This window comes from Grampus griseus (assembly GCF_964374135.1).
Source record: "Grampus griseus genome assembly, chromosome: 5".
NCBI classification, from domain to species: Eukaryota; Metazoa; Chordata; class Mammalia; order Artiodactyla; family Delphinidae; genus Grampus; species Grampus griseus.
The window spans coordinates 114,605,101-114,620,716 of NC_138998.1; the positions used below are offsets into that span (position 1 = coordinate 114,605,101).

A 15,616-nucleotide genomic window follows, 5' to 3' on the forward strand; every position below is an offset into this window, starting at 1 on the left:
TCATCATTAGTGTATAGGAATGCAAGAGATTTCTGTGCATTAATTTTGTATCCTGCTACTCTACCAAATTCATTGATTAGCTCTAGTAGTTTTCTGGTAGCATTTTTACGATTCTCTACATATAGTATCGTGTCATCTGCGAAGAATGACGGCTTTACTTCCTCTTTTCCGATTGAATTCCTTTTATTTCTTTTTCTTCTCTGATTGCTGTGGCTAAAACTTCCAAAACAAAGCTGAATAATAGTGGTGAGAGTGGGCAACCTTGTCTTGTTCCTGATCTCAGTGGAAATGGTTTCAGTTTTTCACCATTGAGGACGATGTTGGCTGTGGGTTTGTCATATATGGCTTTTCTTATGTTGAGGTTGGTTCCCTCTATGCCTACTTTCTGGAGAGTTTTTATCATAAATGGGTGTTGAATTTTGTTAGCTTTTTCTGCGTCCATTGAGAATATCATATGGTTTTTATCCTTCAATTCATTAATATGGTATATCACAGTGATTGATTTGCATATACTGAAGAATCCTTGCATTCCTGGGGTAAATCCTACTTGATCATGGTGTATGATCCTTTTAATGTGCTGTTAGAATCTGTTTGCTAGTATTTTGTTGAGGATTTTTGCATCTATGTTCATCAGTGATATTGGCCTGTAGTTTTCGTTCTTTGTGACATCTTTGTCTGGTTTTGGTATCAGGGTGATGGTGGCCTCGTACAATGCGTTTGGGAGTGTTCCTCCCTCTACTATACTTTAGAAGAGTTTGAGAAGGATAGGTGTTACCTCGTATCTAAATGTTTGGTAGAATTCGCCTGTGAAGCCATCTGGTCCTGGGCTTTTGTTTGTTGGAAGATTTTTAATCACAGTTTCCATTTCAGTGCTTGTAATTGGTCTGGTTATATTTTCTATTTCTTCCTGGTTCAGTCTCGGAAGGTTGTGCTTTTCTAAGAATTTGTCCATTTCTTTCAGGTTGTCCATTTTATTGGCATATAGTTGCTTGTAGTAATCTCTCGTGATCCTTTGTATTTTTGCAGTGTCAGTTGTTACTTCTCCTTTTTCATTTCTAATTCTGTTGATTTGAGTCTTTTCCCTTTTTTTCTTGATGAGTCTCGCTAATGCTTTATCAATTTTGTTTATCTTCTCAAAAAAACCAGCTTTTATTTTAATTGAACTTTGATATTGTTTCCTTCATTTCTTTTTCATTTATTTCTGATCTGATCTTTATGATTTCTTTCCTTCTGCTAACTTCGGGGTTTTTTGGTTCTTGTTTCTCTAATTCCTTTAGGTGTAAGGTTAGGTTGTTTATTTGAGATGTTTTTTGTTTCTTAAGGTAGGATTGTATTGCTATAAACTTCCCTCTTACAACTGCTTTTGCTGCATCCCATAGGTTTTGGGTCGTCGTGTTTTCATTGGCATTTGTTTCTAGGTATATTTTGATTTCCTCTTTGATTTCTTCAGTGACCTCTTGGTTATTAAGTCGTGTATTATTTAGCCTCCATGTGTTTGTATGTTTAACAGATTGTTCCTGTAATTGATATCTAGTCTCATAGCATTGTGGTTGGAAAAGATACTTCATACGATTTCAGTTTTCTTAAATTTGCCAAGGCTTAATTTGTGATCCAAGATATGATCTATTCTGGAGAATGTTCCTTGAGCACTTGAGAATAATGTGTATTCCGTTGTTTTTGGATGGAATGTCCTATAAATATCAATTAAGTGCATCTTGTCTAATGTGTCATTTAAAGCTTGTGTTTCCTTATTTATTTTCATCTTGCATGATCTGTCCATTGATGAAAGTGGGGTGTTAAAGTCCCATACTATTATTGTGTTACCATCCATTTCTCCTTTTATGGCTGTTAGCATTTGCCTTATGTATTGAGGTCCTCCTATGTTGGATGCATAAATATTTACAATTATTATATCTTCTTCTTGGATTGATCCCTTGATCGTTATGTAGTGTCCTTCTTTGTCTCTTGTAATAGTCTTTATTTTAAAGTCTGTTTTGTCTGATATGAGAATTGCTGCTCCACCTTTCTTCTGATTTCCATTTGCATGGAATATTTTTTTCCATACCCTCACTTTCAGTCTGTATGTGTCCCTAGGTCTGAAGTGGGTCTCTTGTAGACAGCATATATATGGGTCTTGTTTTTGTATCCATTCAGCCAGTCTATGTCTTTTGGTTGGAGCATTTAATCCATTTCCATTTAAGGTAATTATCGATATGTATGTTCCTATTACCATTTTCTTAATTGTTTTGGGTTTGTTATTGTAGGTCTTTTCCTTCTCTTGTGTTTCTTGGCTAGAGAAGTTCCTTTAGCATTTGTTGTAAAGCTGGTTTGGTTGTGCTGAATTCTCTTAGCTTTTGCTTATCTGTAAAGGTTTTAATTGCTCCATCGAATCTGAATGAGATCCTTGCTGGGTAGAGTAATCTTGGTTGTAGGTTTCTCCCTTTCATCACTTTAAATATGTCCTGCCACTCCCTTCTGGCTTTCAAAGTTTCTGCTGAAAGATCAGCTGTTAACCTTATGGGGATTTCCTTGTATGTTATTTGTTGCTTTTCCCTTGCTGCTTTTAATGTTTGTTCTTTGTGTTTAATTTTTGGTAGTTTGATTAATATGTGTCTTGGTGTGTTTCTCTTTAGATTTATCCTGTATGGGACTCTCTGCACTTCCTGGACTTGATTAACTATTTCCTTTCCCATATGAGGTAAGTTTTCAACTATAATCTCTCAAATATTTTCTCAGACCCTTTCTTTTTCTCTTCTTCTTCTGGGACCCCTATAGTTCGAATGTTGGTGAGTTTAATGTTGTCCCAGAGGTCTCTGAGACTGTCCTCAATTCTTTTCATTCTTTTTTCTTTATTCTGCTCTGCAGTAGTTATTTCCACTATGTTATCTTCCAGGTCACTTATCCATTCTTCTGCCTCAGTTATTCTGCTACTGATTTCTTCTAGAGAATTTTAAATTTCATTTATTGTGTTGTTCATCACTGTTTGTTTGCTCTTTATTACTTCTGTGTCCTTGTTAAACGTTTCTTGTATTTTCTCCATTTTATTTCCAAGATTTTGGATCACGTTTACTATCATTATTCTGAATTCTTTTTCAGGTAGACTGCGTGTTTCCTCTTCATTTGTTTGGTCTTTTGGGTTTTTACCTTGCTCCTTCATCTGCTGTGTGTTTCTCTGTCTTCTCATTTTGCTTAACTTACTGTGTTTAGGGTCTCCTTTTCGCAAGCTCTAGTTAGTAGTTCCCGTTGTTTTTGGTGTCTGCCCCCAGTGGCTAAGGTTTGTTCAGCAGGTTGTGTAGGCTTCCTGGTGGAGAGGACTAGTGCCTGTGTTCGGGTGGATGAGGCTGGATCTTGTCTTTCTGGTGGGCAGGTCCACATCTGGTGGTGTGTTTTGGGGTGTCTGTGACCTTATTATGATTTTAGGCAGCCTCTCTGCTAATGGATGGGGTTGTGTTTCTGTCTTGCTAGTTGTTTGGCATAGGGTGTCCAGCATTGTAGCTTGCTGGTCATTGAGTGGAGCTGGGTCTTGGTGTTGAGATGGAGATCTCTGGGAGATTTTTCACCATTTGATATTATGTGGAGCTGGGAGGTCTCTTGTGGGCCATTGTCCTGAACTCAGCTCTCCCACCTCAGAGGCACAGGCCTGACGCCCGGCCAGAGCACCAAGACCCTGTCATCCCCATGGCTCAGAATAAAAGGGAGAAAAAAGAAAATAAGAAAAAAATTTAAAAATAGAATAAAGTTATTATAATAAAATATAATTATTAAAAATAAAAAACGGAAAGAAGGAAGAGAGCAACCAAACCAAAAAACAAATCCACCAATGATAACAAGCACTAAAAACTATTCTAAAAAAAAAAAAAACGGACAGAACCCTAGGACAAATGGTAAAAGCAAAGCTATAACGACAAAATCACACACAGAAGCATACACATACACACTCACAAAAAGAGGAAATGGAAAAAAAATATATATATATATATATATGTATCGTTGCTCCCAAAGTCCACCGCCTCAAGTTGGGATGATTCGTTGTCTATTCAGGTATTCCACAGATGCAGGGTTATGTATGTTGATAGTGGAGATTTAATCCGCTGCTTCTGAGGCTGATGGGAGAGATTTCCCTTTCTCTTCTTTGTTCACACAGATCCTGGGGTTCAGCTTTGGATTTGGCCCCACCTTTGCATGTAGGTTGCCTGAAGGCGTCTGTTCCCCACCGAGACAGGATGGGATTGAAGGAGCAGCTAATTAGGGTCTTTGGCTCACTCAGGCCAGGGGGAGAGAGGGGTATGGAGTGCGGGGCGAGCCTGCAGCGGCAGAGGCCAACGTGACATTACAACAGCCTGAGGCGCACTGTGTGTTCTCCCGGAGAAGTTGTCCCTGGATCACGGGAACCTGGCAGTGACAGGCTGCACAGGCTCCTGGGAGGGGAGGTGTGGAGAGTGACCTGTGCTTGCACACAGGCTTCTTGGTGGCAGCAGCAGCAGCCTTAGTGTCCCATGCCTGTCTTTGGGGTCCGCGGTGATAGCTGCAGCTTGCGCCCGTCTCTGGAGCTCGTTTATGTGATGCTCTGAATCCCCTCTCCTGGCGCACCCCAAAGCAATGGTCTCTTGCCTCTTAGGCAGGTCCAGACTTTCTTCAGGGCTCCCTCCCAGCTAGCTGTGGCGCACTAGCCCCTTCAGGCTATGTTCACGCTGCCAACCCCAGTCCTCTCCCTGCCTCCGACCAAAGCCCGAGCCTAAGCTCCCAGCCCCGCCCACCCCAGCGGGTGAGCAGACAAGCCTCTCAGGCTGGTGTGTGCCGGGTGCCCCGATCCTCCATGTGGGAGTCTCTCTGCTTTGCCCTCCGCACCCCTGTTGCTGTGCTCTCCTCCGCGGCTCCGAATCTTCCCCTCTCCGCCACCCGCAGTCTCCACCCGCGAAGGGGCTTCCTAGTGTGTGGAAACCTTTCCTCCTTCACAGTTCCCTCCCACTGGTGCAGAACCCGTCCCTGTTCTTTTGTCTCTGTTTTTTCTTTTTTCTTTTGCCCTACCCAGGTACATGGGGCCTTTCTTGCCTTTTGGGAGGTCTGAGGTCTTCTGCCAGCGTTCAGTAGGTGTTCTATAGGAGTTGTTCCACGTGTAGATGTATTTCTGATGTATTTGTGGGGAGGAAGGTGATCTCTGCGTCTTACTCTTCCGCCATCTTGAAGCTCCTCCACATCTTCTTGATCCTTTCATCCTTTGATGGATACTTAGGTGGTTTCCATATCCTGGCTATTGTGAATAATGCTGCAATAAACATGGGAGTACAGATATCTCTTCAATCTTCAATATCCTGTTCTCATTTCCTTTGGATATATACCCAGAAGGTAGAATTGCTGAATCATATGGTATTTCTATTTTTAATTTTTTGAGGAACCTCCATACTGTTTTCCATAGTGGCTGCAACAATTTACATTCCTACCAACGGTTCACAAGTGTTTCCTTTCCTCCACTTCCTAGCCAACACTTATCTCTTGTCTCTTTGATGATAGCCATTCTAATAGGTGTGAAGTGGTTTTGGCTTACATTCCTCTAGTGATTACTGATACCTATTTTATTCCTAAACTGGCATACAATGAAGAAAACCCAAATGGCAATATTTAATCTATCTACTTTTTTATTAATTTATTTATTTTTTTGGCTGTGTTGCATCTTCGTTGCTGCACGCAGGCTTTCTCTAGTTGCAGCAATGCTTTCATTGCAGTGTGCGGGCTTCTCATTGTGCTGGCTTCTCTTGTTGCAGAGCATGAGCTCTAGGCATGCAGGCTTCAGTAGTTGTGGCACATGGGCTCAGTAGTTGTGGTTTGTGGGCTGTAGAGCATAGGCTCAGTAGTTGTGGTACACGGGCTTAGTTGCTCCATGGCATGTGGTATCTTCCTGGACCAAGGATTGAACCTATGTCCCCTGCATTGGCAGGCGAATTCTTAACTACTGTGCCACCAGGGAAGTCACTATCTATTCTTTTTTGAGCTATAAATCAGATAACTACTTACTGAAGATAAAATATAAAATCCTCTGATTTTTTGGAGGAACCAAAGATCTCAATTCTAATAATTACCACAAACTATTATTTGCCTCTTTGTTTTTAAGGAGTCTATAAGTTTTAAAAATTCAAGAGGTAGATATGGAAATAATTTTAAAATCACATCATCAACTTCAAAATCCAAAAACAATTTCTTATTTAAATATTAAAATATTAAACAATTTCACTTTTTGTAAACACTACAGTTTTTAGTATATGCTAATTTTTCTACATAGTAACCAAGAAGAGCAATAATTGTTAAAGTATACAGCAAATTACAACTTCTTAAGAAAGTCCTTCATTTAGTATCAGTATAAATTTAATTTATCAAGGTCCCTTTATAAGAGGAAATAATTTCATTAAGTTTTTTCTAATTATGGCATACATATATTTTTATTATATTAAAATGAGTCATTAACCATTATGTTATGGTAATTTTGCCATTTTAATGATTGCCTAACATTTCATATTGTGGATACTCCATAATAAATTTATCAAGTGCCTCATTGTTGAGCAGTTAATTTATTTCTAATTTTCAGCACTATAAATCAGACTGTGAAAAGAGTTCTCTTCTATACAAATATTTATGTGTATTTCTGATATTGTATCTATTTCACAAACATTTGTGTAACCCTTATTCTATGTCAGACAATATCCTTTATAAATGTTACAATATTTAACCTTAGTAGTGAAGTTGATTATCACTACACTCATTTTACAGATTAAAAAACTGAGACACAGAAAGATGAATCAATTTGACAAGGTCACAGAACTAGCAAGGAACTGAACTAAAGTGAAAACTCAGGCACTCTGAACATTACCCTATGCTACCTGGTCTCTGAAGTATAAGTTCTAGAAGAAGAAATAACAGGCTAGAAGTATTAACATTTGAGGATTCTTGACATATTTTGCTAAATTCTTTCCAGAATGTGCTTATAAGTTTACACACCTACCGGCAGTGAAACACAGTGGAAATTTCTGTATAACTTCAGCAACAACAGATATTTTTCTTTTTCCATCTTGGGAAGAGATATATCTCATTGCCTTAATTTTAATTTATTTGAATACTATTGGGGTTACAAATTTTAAAATATGACTGTTAGCCATTTATTCCTTTAATTTTTTAAACTGCTCTTTGTCAATTTATTTCTGTGGTTCTTCATTCAACTATTCACTTAGTGTCTATTTTGTACCAGGCACAGTTGAAGTACTTGTGTGAACAAAATGGATAAAATCAATGTCCTCAAGGAACTTAAATTCTACATGGGAAGAGACAACCAATAAACAACAAACATAATAAATAAGTATGTAGTATACTACCTATAAGTCCTCTGAGGAAAAACAAAACAAACAAAACTTGAGCAAGGTCAGGGAGATCAGGAGTGGTAGGATTGCTATATTGAAAAAATGACATCTGAGCAAAATCTTGAAGAGAAAGTTAGGCTTCTAGGGAAGGCAATTTTCAGGCAGAGGAAACAGCCCGTGCAAAGGTTCTAAGAAAGATCCTGCCTGGTCTGTTCAAGGAACAGCAAGGAGGCCTGCAATGCTGGATCTAAAGAGCCAGTTCAGTGAAGGAAGAGCTGAGGTCAAAGAGGTATGGGATAGTGGATGTGTAGCCCCCGAGTCAGGTGGGATTTGTAAACCATCGTGAGGGCTTTGGCTTTTATTGAGACTGTGGTTGAATACTGGATATGTTTAGAAGGTAGGGGCAAAAGATTTTATGATTGGATGTGGAGTGTGACAGAAAAAGACGTCTATGCTGAACCCAGGTTTTTTGACTAAGGCAACTAAAAAGATGTTTCTCTATGTTTTAACTGAGATGTGTCTTTCTGTATTTTTATAAAATGTATTAATATATAAATAATTTAAAGCCATTCTGTATCCCACACATTATAAGTTTTCTTATTTTGTTTTTGTTAATGTTTGTGACATACAGATTTTATTTTTTTAATTTGTATGGAGGCAAATTGATTAATATTTTCCATTTAGTTTCTCTGTCTTGGCTGTCATTATTCTGCATACATAAACATTTGCCTATGTTTTCTCCTTACTGTTTTATATTTAATATGTTACTATATCTATAACTAATTTTGAGTATGTTATAATTAAGACATTAAACTCTTTTTCAGTTGTCATTTATTGTTGTGTCATTACTTGAAAGGTTATTCACATGATCTACAAAATTACGTTTTGGAGTTTTCCTTTTACTCCCTTAAATGCATATATATTCTTCTGCCAGTATCAAATTTTTTAAATTATTGCTGTTTTGGAATTTGCTTTTCTGTTTCATAGTTAAAGTTATAAACACGACTCTCATTATTCAAATTTTCTTGGCTCATCTCAGTAATTTGTTATTCCAAGTTAATTAGGAAGAGCTAAGCCATCTCTTCTGGAGATTTTGATGGGAGTCCTGTTAAACTTACAGGTGAGTTTAATAAGAATTGCCATTGCTACAGCATTAAATCTTCCATTCCATGAAGAAGTTTTGAATACTTGCAGAATTCTATACTTATCACTCAATCTTAAAAATAAAATATATGAGTGGCTCAAAATGTTGCTCTCTTTTAGTTTCCTGGTTCTTAGTTCATTCTATCAATTTGAGATCTGTATCTTCTTCAGTTGAGGAGAGATTCCTTTCATCAGATCTGTAGTTACTTCTTCTGTTGTGTCTCCTCTTCAGCAATACTAGGTATCTACATTTTTTCATTTTAATTATTTCCCAAAAAAATTATTCCTCAGTCTTCTCTATTACCTTATTCTGTAGGTTATTAAAAATGAGTTTTCTACATTATAATTCTACTCTTTCTTGTTTTTAATGTTGACACTAAATTTGATGTTGACCTTAGTTTCTTAAGTCTCAGTTCCATTTAATCACGGTCAGTTGTTTGATCATCTTGCTCTTCACTTGTTCCTTCACGGATTACTGTTTCCTTAAATATTATTGAGAACACCAAGCAATTCTTTGTGAAATTTCCTGTAATAAATCTTTTAAAAAGTCAACCTTATTTCTAAATCTTGACTGTTGGATCTTTCTCATGTTGCTGATGCTGAATTAGGCACCATTTTGTTGTTGTGTTTTTCCTGTTCACCTCTGCTTGAACAATGAGAGATGAGTATCCAGCTCTGGCACTTGCCCATATATACATTATCCTTGGTTCCTTTTACTGTACAGATGTATGGAACTAAATTTCTCTTTCTCATAGTGAGCTCATGTGCTGTTTTATATACAAAGATTCTAGCTAATGCCTGGCCAAGACTTACAGCATATGCTTCTTCTAGACTGAGGAAGAAACTCTTTTGTTTCTCTTTCCAGTTATGATATACAGGGAGAAGACTATATTCCAGAACAATATAAATCCTTTACATTTAAGTGCCAGAAACAGAGCATGTAAAACTATAACAACTACACTTCTTTATTCATACTCAGCATCCTGAGGCTCAGACAGGTATTAATGGAGGAGACTAGTGGAATATGATAGTGCAAGTTATCTCTCCATTACAATGACATTTCACTCATTGACTGTTTTTTTTAAATAAATTTATTTATTTATTTATTATTTTTTGGCTGTGCTGGATCTTCGCTGCTGTGTGCGAGCTTTCTCTAGGTTGTGGCGAGCTGGGTCTACTCTTTGTTGTGGTGTGCAGGCTTCTCATTGTGGTGGCTTCTCTTGTTACGGAGCACGGGCTCTAGGCCCTCGGGCTTCAGTAGTTGCGGTGCTCGGGCTCAGTAGCTGTGGTGCATGGGCTTAGTTGCTCCGTGGTATGTGGGATCCTCCCGGACTGGGCTCGAACCCTGTGTCCCCTGCATTGGCAGGCAGACTCTTAACCACTGTGCCACCAGGGAAGTCCCCACTCATTGACTTTTGAATGACTAAATATTCTCATACCAAAAGTTTACAAAATAACATACTTCAAAGAATTTTCCCAGTTCTCCTTTGTTGAAGTAGACCTCATCTAAATGCATATGCTTACCACTTATTATTTTTATTCTCCAGAAATTCTTATTTACTGTGTTCGACATTCACAAAAAGGTAATTGGGAAATCAAGTATATAAATACAGGAACATAAACAGAGATAAAGATAAAGTGTTGCAGTCAACCAAAGAAGAGAGATTTCTAGCAATCCAGAAACCCATTGAAATGACTGATAAAGTTCTAAGGCAGACATTTGTCTCACTTTTTTCATGTTTATTGTGTCTCATGAAATTATTGTGTTTTTTCTTTGCTTGGGTAATGTGATTCCAAAATAAATCTCATCTAAGCCAAAAAAAATTTTTGTATCTTTTAGATATTCCAACATTTATATAAAATACAATCTAAAATACAATAAACAGATATTCAAATACATGAATTTTTAAACCACTCCTTAGCAAAGCAATATTTTCAAGTTTAAAAGATAACATTGAAATCAAAATTTAGTTTTCTTACCTTTCTGGATATGTAAGTGATTTTAACTTGAGACGCTGAATAGTGTATCTGCATGTGGAACATTGCTGATTTGAGCTCTGAAAATATGCCAAACTAATGGCTGAAATATTTACAACATCATTTAAAAACTGAGCAAGAATCTTGAATTCTTGAAGTTTATAAAATAATCTGTTCTTCCTAAACAGAAAATTTCATATCTCATTATATTAGTAATTCAAAATGTAATACAACTTCAAAATCAATACAATCTTATAAACATTAGATAGAAATACCGATATTATAGGGAAAAGGCCAAACAATAAAATATGTGGTAAAGTATTAATTAAAATAATTTAAACAGTAATTAAAAACAAAATAAAATAATAATAATATATATATCCCCACACTCAAATAGTTTGGGAAAACTTTTCTGAGAAAAACTGGGACATCTTGTCTTTCTGACTTGGTATCTAGATTGTACATATTACTAAGATTAGAGAAGTCACATTTTACTTCTTTTTATAGGCCCGTGAACAACTATTGCCATTCTTTGAATAGACGGAGCCCTCAGATAGTGATGCTTTGTTGTTCTGTGCCACTTTGTCACTTCATGGGTCTGCCTGACTCCAAAGGAAACAGAAAAGGAGTATGAAGAGGAGAAAGGTAAGAAAGAGGAGGAGGAGGAAAGACAGGGAAGGGGGAAGGGATGGAGGATGGGTGGAAGGTACAAAGGAAAGAAGGAAGGAAGGGGATGAAGGAAGGAGAGAAGAGAAGGAAAGGGAAAGAAAAAGAAGAGGAAAAGAAACTGAAAAAAAAATCTGTTGAAATAATTTCTTCCTTTGAGGCAACAATGACTGACTTGAGCAAAGGCAACTATCACACATAGAATAGCTGAAAAGCAACTAGCGGGACACCCAGCACTTCTGCCATCTTATATTTGTCCCTGCTCTCTTCTACTTTTGATTCTCCCACAGCCTCTAGATCCAGAAAAGGTTGTTATCACTCCCCTCAAAACCCATCCCTCCTCCCTGCGGCAGAGTGACTACCTCCTCTTTCATAGAATATAATGTCATTGGTCATGTCTCTAATTTCTGTCCAAGAGCTTATCTAGATTTCTCAGAGATACTTCAGAGTCAACATATCCAGATGGAAACATGTTGTCTTCCCCCCAAAACTCACATCTGCTCCACCGGTTCCAAATACCAACTGTGTGCTCCACCAATCCTCTGCCCCCAGCTGAGCCCTGTCTGATGAGACCCAGACACATATACCCGCTGTTACTCACCATATCTACTTGGATATCTCAAGGATGCCTAAAGCTCACTAAGTTCAAATTTAATGACATCTTCCCCAACACTCAACTCTCACCAAAAAAGAAAAACAAAACCCCTAAAACAGGGGTCCCCAACCGCCGGGCTGCCGACCAGTGCTGGTCCATGACCTGTTAGGAACCGGGCCACACAGGAGGTGAGTGGCAGCCAAGCGAGTGAAGCTTCATCTGCCGCTCCCCATCGCTCGCATTACCACCTGAACCATCGCTAGCATTACCAGCTGAACTCCCCCCGTGCCCCCGCAGTCCTTGGAAAATGTGTTTTCCACAAAACCGGTCCCTGGTTGCCCAAAAGGTTGGACACTGCTGCCCTAAAACTTAGAAATTTTCTTATAATTTTAAATGGCACCACTATCTATTGCCCAAGCCGGACAACTAGGCTTTGCCCTTGAGATCATCCTCTCTTTATTTTTTATTTTTTAATTAAAAAAATTTTTTTAGCATCTTTATTGTAGTATAGTTGCTTTACAATGTTGTGTTAGTTTCTGCTGTGTAACTAAGTGAATCAGCCATATGCATACATATATCTCCATATCCCCTCCCTCTTGCGTCTCCCTCCCACCCTCCCTATCCCACCCCTCTAGGTGGTCACAAAGCACCGAGCTGATCTTCCTGTGCTATGCGGGTGCTTCCCACTAGCTATCTATTTTACATTTGGTAGTGTATATATTGTCAATGCTACTGTCTCACTTCATCCCAGCTTACCCTTCCCCCACCCCGTGTCCTCAAGTCCATTCTCTATGTCTGTGTATTTATTCCTGTCCTGCTCCTAGGTTCATCAGAACTTCTTTTTTTAGATTCCATACATATGTGTTAGCATACGGTATTTGTTTCTCTCTTTCTGACTTACTTCACTCTGTATGACAGACTCTAGGTCCATCCACCTCACTACAAATAACTCAATTTCGTTTCTTATTATGGCTGAGTAATATTCCATTGTATATATGTGCCACATCTTCTTTACCCATTCATCTGTCAATGGCCATTTAGGTTGCTTCCATGTCCTGGCTGTTGTAAATAGTGCTGCAACGAATATTGTGGTACATGACTCTTTTTGACTTATGGTTTATTCAGGGTATATGCCCAGTAGTGGGATTGCTGGGTCATATGGTGGTTCTATTTATAGTTTTTAAAGGAACCTCCATACTGTTCTCCATAGTGGCTGTATCAATTTACATTCCCACCAACAATGCAAGAGGGTTCCCTTTTCTCACACCCTCTCCAGCATTTATTATTTGTAGAGTTTTTTATAATGGCTATTCTGACTGGTGTGAGGTGATACCTCATTGGAGTTTTGATTTGCATTTCTCTAATGATTATGAGCATCCTTTCATGTGTTTTTTGGCAATCTGTATATCTTCTTTGGAGAAATGCCCATTTAGGTCTCCTGCCCATTTTTGGATTGGGTTATTTGGTTTTTTGATACTGAGCTGAATGAGCTGCTTGTATATTTTGGACATGAATTTTTTGTCAGTTGCTTCATTTGCAAATATTTTCTCCCATTCTGAGGGTACTATTTTCGTCCTGTTTATGGTTTCCTTTGCTGTGCAAAAGCTTTGAAGTTTCATTAGGTCCCATTTGTTTATTTTTGTTTTCCATTTCTCTAGGAGGTGGGTCAAAAAGGATCTTGCTGTGATTTATGTCATAGAGTGTTCTGCCTATGATTTCCTCTAAGAGTTTTATAGTGTCTGGCCTTACATTTAGGTCTTTAATCCATTTGGAGTTTATTTTTGTGTATGGTGTTAGGGAGTGTTCTAATTTCACCCTTTTAAGCTGTCCAGTTTTCCCAGCACCACCCATTGAAGAGGCTGTCTTTTCTCCATTGTATATTCTTTCCTCCTTCATCAAAGATAAGGTGACCATAAGTGCGTGGGCTTATCTCTGAGCTTTCTATCCTGTTCCATTGATCTATATTTCTGTTTCTGTGCCAGTACCATACTGACTTGTTTACTGTAGCTTTGTAGTTTAGCCTGAAGTCAGGGAGCCTGCTTGCTCCAGCTCCATTTTTCTTTCTCAAGATTGCTTTGGCTATTCGGGGTCTTTTGTGTCTCCATACAGATTTTAAGATTTTTTTTCTAGTTCTGTGAAAAATGCCATGGGTAGTTTGATAGGGATTGCATTGAATCTGTAGATTGCTTTGGGTAGTATAGTCATTTTCACAATGTTGATTCTTCTAATCCAAGAACGTGGTATATCTCTCCATCTATTTGTATCGTCTTTAATTTATTTCATCAGTGTCTTATAGTTTTCTGCATACAGGTCTTTTGTCACCTTAGATAGGTTTATCTCTAGGTATTTTATTCTTTTTGTTGCAGTGGTAAATGGGAGTGTTTCCTTAACTTCTCTTTCAGATTTTTTGTCATTAGTGTAAGGAATGCAAGAGATTTCTGTGCATTGATTTTGTATCATGCTACTTTACCAAATTTATTGATTAGCTCTAGTAGTTTTCTGGTAGCATCTTTATGATTCTCTATGTATAGTATCATGTAATTTGCAAACAGTGACAGTTTTACTTCTTCTTTTCTGATTTGGATACCTTTTATTTCTTTTTCTTCTCTGATTGCTGTAGCTAAAACTTCCAAAACTATGTTGAATAACAGTGGTGAGAATGGGCAACTTATCTTGTTCCTGATCTTAGTGGAAATGGTTTCAGTTTTTCATCGAGAATGATGTTGACTGTGAGTTTGTCATATATGGCCTTTCTTATGTTGAAGTCGGTTCCCTCTGTGTCTACTTTCTGGAGAGTTTTTATCATAAATGAGTGTTAACTTTTGTCAGCTTTTTCTGCGTCTATTGAGATGATCATATGGTTTTTATCCTTCAATTCATTAATATGGTATATCAAAATGATTGATTTGCATATATTGAAGAATCCTTGCATTCCTGGTGTAAATCCTACTTTATCATGGTGTATGATCCTTTTAATGTGCTGTTGGATTCTGTTTGCTAGTATTTTGTTGAGGATTTTTGCATCTATGTTCATCAGTGATATTGGCCTGTGCTTTTCTTTTTTAATGACATCTTTGTCTGGTTTTGGTATCAGGGTGATGGTGGCCTCGTAGAACGAGTTTGGGAGTGTTCCTCCCTCTGCTCTACTTTAGAAGAGTTTGAGAAGGATAGGTGTTAGCTCGTATCTAAATGTTTGATAGAATTCGCCTGTGAAGCCAGCTGGTCCTGGGCTTTTGTTTTTTGGAAGGTTTTTAATCACAGTTTCTATTTCAGTGCTTGTGATTGGTCTGTTTATATTTTCTATTTCTTCCTGGTTCAGTCTCGGAAGGTTGTGCTTTTCTAAGAATTTGTCCATTTCTTCCAGGTTGTCCATTTTATTGGCATAGAGTTGCTTGTAGTAATCTCTCGTGATCCTTTGTATTTTTGCAGTGTCAGTTGTTACTTCTCCTTTTTCATTTCTAATTCTGTGGATTTGAGTCTTCTCCCTTTTTTTCTTGACGAGTCTGGCTAATGGTTGATCAATTTTGTTTATCTTCTCAAAGAACCAGCTTTTAGGTTTATTTAGCTTTGGTATTCTTTCCTTCATTTCTTTTTCATTTATTTCTGATCTGATCTTTATGATTTCTTTCCTTCTGCTAACTTTGGGGTTTTTTGGTTCTTGTTTCTCTAATTGCTTTAGGTGTAAGTTTAGGTTGTTTATTTGAGATGTTTCTTGTTTCTTGAACTAGGATTGCATTGCTATAAACTTCCCTCTTACAACTGCTTTTGCTGCATCCCATGGGTTTTGGGTCGTCGTGTTTTGTTATTTGTTTCTAGGTATTTTTTGATTTCCTCTTTGATTTCTTCCGTGATCTCTTGGTTGTTTAGTATAGCATATTGTTTAACCTCC

The 15,616-nt window shown here is 37.8% G+C and overlaps 1 protein-coding gene across 1 annotated transcript in view; it reads right to left on the reverse strand.

Moving 5' to 3' along the window:
- Positions 1–10,465: 10,465 nt before the first annotated feature.
- The window catches only part of LIPI (lipase I), a gene marked incomplete at both ends in the record, with an annotated part of 47,938 nt that continues 42,787 nt past the window's right edge, over positions 10,466–15,616 (reverse strand). The window contains one exon of the mRNA XM_082654976.1: positions 10,466–10,646. Within this exon, the coding sequence (XP_082511102.1) occupies positions 10,466–10,646 (181 nt within the window). The remainder of the gene's footprint in view (positions 10,647–15,616) is intronic.